General features: G+C 34.0%; 1 protein-coding gene across 1 annotated transcript; it reads left to right on the top strand.

The window, feature by feature from the left end:
* The first annotated feature begins 279 nt into the window (after positions 1-279).
* Positions 280-1113, top strand: LOC149195894 (uncharacterized). The gene has a single exon (XM_089408054.1). It carries the CDS (start codon positions 280-282, stop codon positions 1111-1113), a length of 834 nt encoding a protein of 277 aa, XP_089264180.1.
* The last annotated feature ends 6216 nt before the right edge of the window (positions 1114-7329 follow it).

The raw sequence follows: 7329 nt of genomic DNA, 5'->3' as shown, positions 1-7329 counted from the left end.
CTTGGTTTCCCTTTGGGCAAGTTGAGGCCACCTAACTATTCACATGTAGATGTAACTTGCTTATATATTAATGAAAATGGAAGGAGCTACCAAGCTTATAAAAATAAATAAATAAATAAAAATCATATTCTAATTATATTTATCATAAACTAATTTGATAAATATTTATTATATCAATTATATTCCTTAAAGCTCAAATGCCCTGCAAAGGCCCGACTCTTTCTATGGTGCCTCCTCAAAAGGAAGGTCCCCACATGGGACATCCTCCAAGCTAGATACATGTATGGCCCTGGGAGGTGCTCCCTTTGTAAAGAGGAAGAGGATTCTATAAATCATCTGTTCCTTCGCTGCTCGGAGACTGCTAAAATATGGAGGGAGGTTGAGAAGCTGCTGAATAAAAAGTTACAGTGGGGAAATGGAAATCTGGACGAGGCTTGGTCAAATTGGTGGCAGCAGTACCCGGAGGGGAACATGAGAAATCTTCCGCCCATCATTTGCTGGGGTATCTGGCTTGCTAGAAACAGAGCCATTTTTCAAGATAAGGGAACCCAGGCTTCTGTCACAGCCATCCAAGCGGTCTCCATTTACTCTTCTATCCCTGAACCTGAAGCAAAAAGTCCACAAATTATAAGCAAGACAGTTCAAATAAAAGATGGCATCCCGTGGGCGTTCTTTGACGGAGCATCACAGAATAACATAGCTGGTGCAGGAATTGTCATTCACCTAAATGCTCAACACTCCCTTAAAGCCTCGGTGGGTTTGGGCTCAGGATCAAATAATTTTGCCGAATTATCAGCCCTGAGACTGCTCCTTTGTTGGCTTATTCACAGAAACACCTTCACTATTCAGATCTTCGGAGACTCCCTCAATGTGGTTAATTGGGTCAGCGGAAAAAGTATATGCAAGAATCAAATTTTGAAACCCATCCTGGATGAGCTGCTGGTCCTTAAGTCATCTTTTAACACTTTCTCCATATGCCATATATACAGGGACAGCAACGATGCCGCGGACAAGCTTTCTAAGGAAGGTTTGCAGCAAGTTTTGGGAGGGTGGAAGATAGTTGAAGACTGTCAAGGACAGTCCATTTCATCAGATGTGCCTCCTTATATGTAACTTTTCAGCTGGTTCTGTTTACCTGTTTTTTTTATCTCTCATTTTCCTGTTTCAGTCTCTCTATCACAGACATCTCTTTCACAAAACTCTGATACTTAATATTATATATTTTTTGTGGGTTGTTTTCCTCTCTGTTGAGGAGACCCAAAGGCTGCTTTAGTACGCTGTTTTTTGCCTTTTTGATCTGCCTCTCTCAGTCGAGGCGTGGTTTTGGTTATGGCTGTTTTGTTTCAGCTGTTTTCTTCAGTTAAAACTTGCTCAGTTTTCTGCGTATCTAAAGGGCAGAAAGGAGTTTATAGTTTTTTGTTTGCTTGGTTGGCAAGCAGCTTTAACAGAAATGCTCGGCATATGCAATGTAACTTTTTATTCTCTTAATAAAAAGTTCGCTTTTTCTTCGGAAAAAAAATCAATTATATTCCTTACGTCATTTTTATAATTTTTAAATAATATTAATATCACTATTTATTATATCACTTATATTCACTATATCATTTTTATAAGTTTATATATATATATATGGATGTAGATATAAACAAACTATTTAACTATTCAAATACAAAATGAAAATTATTGTTTAGAATTTTATATTTAAAAAAAAAATTGTTTGGTTTAATATTCAATGAATTGAAATTTTGTTGGGTGGAAGAACATGAAGGATTAGGTAGAATTTATGAACACCTTTTCATTAAAACAAACCATGTGTCTTCTATCAATCCAACCATTCCAGTCATTATTGATATTTCCATGTTGTTTTCTTCACCATTTTAGTTAACTTTTTTTACATTATTTTGAATTTACCAATACAATGACATAATGCATTGCATAATGATATTAACTTTTGTAGTTGGTGTAGTTTTCAATCTAACAAACTAACTCAAAAGGATTTTGATCTTATGTAATCTCATATCTAACTAATTCAAAAGGATTTTGGTATTATGTAATATGGTGTTTTCTAATTACAATTTCTCAATAATTATTGAAAATCACAATTTATTTAAAATAATTTTTATTAAATATGAATTAAAAAGTATTTAAAAATATGTACTTTACTTTTGCATATTTAGTTAAGTGTATAAATATATTATATGATTACCAAATTATTAAATAAAATAGTAAGAAACAAAAAATTATAAATATATATGTGTGTGTGTGAGAAAAGATAAGATGATCATTTTTATTAAAAAATGAATGGAAATGATATTTCCAATATTGCATTTGTTTTTCGAAATAATTTTGGTATTTTATTTAGTTTAAAATTTGAATCCATGTTGCCCACGGAGTATAGAATAGAGAGTTGATGGGATATACACTTAAGGTTCTGTGTGATGTGAAGGTCACTAGTTCGAAAGTCCATGGGAAAAAATCCAACCATGTTAAGGATTAGTGGCATAGACTAGGTGTGATCTCTTGGTGATTTTGACGGTTTAGATGCCCCTGGGTTGCGATTTCTCAAGCCAAGTGAATCTAAAGAGAAAAACTCTTAAAAAAATTCATTACTTGCCTCAATTGTGTTTTAGATTTATGTATCCATGAGTTTTGTATTGTTCTGTCTAGACAAAAAGTCTCATCTACTAATTGGAACATTTGGTATAAAGTTGCTTTGGGCACACTCGAGGTCTTCTTTACCTTCATGAGAGTTGTCAAAGATGTATTATTCATAGAGATATCAAAGCATCCAACATTTCAATCACTAAGAATTTTTACCCATAGGTAAACTATGTCTCATAGAGGCCTCCATATTATATATGTAAGGTCTAACTAATAACAGAATGGGTTGGATATGTCATTACTACTAATTTGATCATGTATCATTGAAATATTTCATGCATTAAGGCATAGTTTATGAGTAAGGGCTAACTGAAATAAAAATATGCGGGATTGGATATGTCATTATTGCTAATTTGAGCATATATCATCGAAATATTTAATGCATTAAGGCATTGTTTAATAGGAACTTATTATAATTATATCTTCTTAGTAAGTTGACCCGTTCCTAAATTCTTAGGACATTTGTTCCTTAATACCATTTCAAAGTTTTTTTGATAAAACCAAGGTATATATAATAACATAGTCTAAGCATTATTTAAATGTCGTTTGAAAATATCGGATAAAAATTATGATACTCATGAGCTTGTACAATTGTAGAAATATCTTTCCACGGTGGGAAAAATTAGTGTTGAAGGAAAAAATTAAGATAATTAAGTTTGCATTTAATTGCATTTTCAAATGCATGTCCAAGTTTCGTGTCATTATGGAAAAAAAGTAGTAATGTGGATTGAAAAATTAAGATAATTATGGTTTAATATTGCCACATTTTCAAATTTCTTCCCCAAAGCATAAAAATAGTCGTGAAAAAGAATATAATATTTGATCAGGGATTAGTATTTTAGCTAAAAAAATGAAAGTGCTCAGAATTGCTTCAGATCTGAATGAATGGATAGAGTTTGTCACGAGGATTCCAACGTCGTGAATGGTTCAAAAAACCGACAATGTATGCAAAAGTGAGAGCTTCTAAAAGTTTGGTAAAAAAAGTCAAAATCAAAGTTTGACTAGAGTTCACTGGATGCCCGGTCAGTGTGCAGAGAATATTCTCTAGTTTCAGTGAGTGACAATGTGACAAATGTCATCTTCAGATTCTCTTGTTTGGCTCAGAGAAGGTAAAATTATCCAATTGACTTTAAAGTGGAATTTGATTTTTTTATTATTTAATTAAATATTATTAAATATATTTTATATATAATTTTTATATTATATTATACAATTTTTAAATTATATATTATAATTTAATTAATATATATACATATATATCCTAATATATTAATTAAATATTCCACACATATATATATATATATATCCAAAGTGGAATTTCAAATTCCATATCCCAAAATAGCAAGTCACGTAAATATTTTTGAATGGCATAGAATTATGGTGTTTAAAAAAAGGGATGTTGACCTCCCTCTCATATTTCCCAAGCTTTACCAACCAACCATGGGTGCACAATTAAAAAGGAGGGTGCGGACATTTATATTTAAGCCTTAAATGTTGACTGACGAAGGAGAGGAGGGAGCTAGCCCCCTCTCCATATGACCACCAAATGAAAACCAAGGGCTAGGGCCAAAATTAAGTGCGATTAGCGCCATAATCAAGATTAGCAATTAATTAATCCATTCATTAAGTTGGTGGAATTTATGACGGAGCCACCAAATCTAGAACTGCCACCAAACTTGGCGGACGTAACTGGAGTCTCTCTAGATTTAGCGGAGATTTTCTAGGAAACATTGTTTGATCCATAACTTACTCAATTCTCAGCCAAATTTCGAAAATGAATATTCATTTTTGACTAATTGGCATGCTAGGAACTCATTGGAATAGGTTCTATAGGAAGAAGAGTTCATCTATAGGTGTTTTTGGTCACTTGAAGATTTTTGAAGCCCAGGGCCACCAAGTGTTAGAGGTCATTCCCAAAGCAGCTAATAACCAAAGTGAGTAAAAAATAGTCATTTATGATAGATTTGAATGTTTTAAACTCATTGGAATATGTTCCAAGAGCATTGATGCATGTAATATAAATTTGAGCACTATTGAAGATAATACAAATGCCTACACTATGAACCTGGACCAAGGAAATGTAGCCTAGGAGGGGTGAACTCATTCAACAATTTTTTTTTTATTGAGATCTGTTATTTGTGTTTGCTGTGTTTTTATATGTTCTTGTTCAGACATGTAAATTCATGCTTTTGAGTTCATGCAAAACACTAAATTTCACCAAGTTAGATGAATGGACAATCACATGCTCATGGATAAACTCTTTATGGATAAGCAAGCCAAAGCAAAGAAAATGTTATATCTGGAAATGATACTAGCACAACATTAACTAGCAATCAATTTTATATCAAGTTGGTATCAGAGCACAAGGTTTCTTGCTTGATTTTCTTGAAGGGTTTAATAGTTGCAATTGTTGTTATTATTACAAGCTTGAAGTTGGAGAGAGGAGAAGGGAAGTTATGGATAGCTAGTCTTGAGATTAGGACAAGAAGGAAGAAGGCTGAGAAAGCACCATCCTCACCCAAATGACCACTCAAGTCAACACCTGAATCACCTCAAGTTCCATCTCCATTAGTTGAGATAGAAGAGGCACAGCTTGCACAAGAGGCTGAAGTGATTGAAGAGGTACAATTAGTACAAATTTCTGAGCATAAATCCATAGCAATTATGTTTGGAGAAAGAGAGAATGAAGGTCCCTCTTCAGAAGAAGAAGAATTCAAGAAAGCTTTCTAAACTTTGACAGAGATGGTTAAAGTCCTCTATGAAGAGAGGAACACTAGAATGGTTGGAGAGAGTTCTAAACCTCCACATGGAGAAGGAAGCTCATAGGAAAAAAAAGATGAGAAGAAGGATTCCAAAGGGAACGGTGGAAAGCCACCTCCATCTCCATCATCCTCATCATCTTCACCATCTCACACAACATCATCTTCCACTACCACCACTACCATACTCATTCGAAAACCAGAAAAGGAAAAACTCCATTACTGAAATTGGACATAAAATTCGAACTTCCCATGTACAATGGAGAAGCGAATGCAGAAATGTTGGACAGTTGGATTCGACAGTTGGAGGTATACTAAATAATTCAAAACCTTCAAGAAGATGACATAAAGATCCAATTAGATTCACTAAGGCTTGAAGGAGCTGCACTAGTTTGGTGGGAAGCAAAGACTCAAGAGGAAATGCGAATCCATGGTAAGATATCCATTTCTTGGGTTGAATTTGTTTCTGCAATTAAAAGACAGTTTTATCCTTTAGCCTATATGCAAAAATCCATTATGATTTGGCATAATTTTAGGCAGCTTAAAGGTCAACCAATCCAAGATTATACACAGGAGTTTAGGAAAAGGGCTTTATTGTTGGGAGTAAACTTGAATTCACAAGACACTCTCTTGAAATATATTGGAGGTTTATATTCCTATTTGCAGCATACTATCCTTATGTTTAACCCAAGAAACTTAGATGAAGTATGTGTGCAAGCCACACATCTTGAGAAAAGGATAAAACAAAACATAGAGGAGAAAGGTGAAATTGAGGGTAAGGGAAAAGAGAAGGGAGGAAAATGGAAGGGAAAGAAGAATGCAAGTATAAAAAAAGAGAAGGAAAAACTCACATGCAAAAAATGTTCAAAGATTGGCCATGATGAAGACCATTGTTGGCAACTTCATCCAAAATTAAAACTAGATAGGTTGAAAGCCAAAGAGAACGGAAAAATTGTTGCTATAGCTGAAAAATACTTAGGGTCAGATTCAGGAGATGAGACAAAAATTACAGCTATGGGTTTAAAAGGTCAACATGTTGAAAGTACTAGTTCCTCAGATAGTCACAACAACACTCCAAATGAAGACAAAAGGGAAAATTTGTTCACTGTAAGAGTAATCTCAAATCATACCAAGATTGATGCACTCTTTGATAGTGGATCACAAGAAAACCTGATTTTAGAAGACTTAGTTAAAGAGCTTAAACTTGAAACTATACCACATCATAAACCATACCCTTTGGGTTGGATAGTTAAGGATTCCAGTTTACAGGTTTCAAGGAAATGCATTTTTAGATTTCCTATTACTACAAACTTTGTTGATGAAGTCGAGTTAGACGTGGTTCCACTTGACATTTCTGGAATTATCTTTGGAATTCCATATTTGTATGATAGGAAAGTGGTGTTTCATCGCTATGAGCACAAATACCATTTGCTTAAATATGGGGTGAAGTATATTATGAGAGCTCATCGCAAGAAATTAAACATTTCTTTAGTTAATGCAGGGAAAATGAAGACGCTAGTGAATGCAAGTTAGAACTTGACAATGTTGATGATCAAACAAAGATATGTTTTGAATTATATTTTTCATAAAGATGTTTATATTTGTAATGAGTTGTTTCAGAATGATAACAAGTTGCCTATGAAAGAAGGTGAAAAACATTTGCAGTAGCCAACATTGGTGTTGAGCAGTGTTGAAAACAAGGTGTTGGTGCAAGAAGTTGCAAAGGTCAAAGAGAAGAGAACAAAGAAACTTGGAAAAGAAGGCATGGGTTTCACAAATGTTCATTTCTGGTTTCCAAAATGCACATTACAATGGCGAATAAACTTGGGCAAGGGTCGACTCAAGTACAAGGCAAAAGTAACTAAAAATTGCCATAGAGACAAAGTGCAAGGTGAGAAAGATTCCAAGT

This window comes from Pinus tabuliformis, chromosome 2_2 (genome assembly GCF_031772625.1).
Source record: "Pinus tabuliformis cultivar Carrire ecotype Pingquan chromosome 2_2, CPIR1, whole genome shotgun sequence".
Lineage (NCBI taxonomy): Eukaryota > Viridiplantae > Streptophyta > Pinopsida > Pinales > Pinaceae > Pinus > Pinus tabuliformis.
The sequence above is the reverse complement of the archived record's forward strand: the minus strand, read 5'-3'. Positions and strand labels throughout refer to the sequence as shown.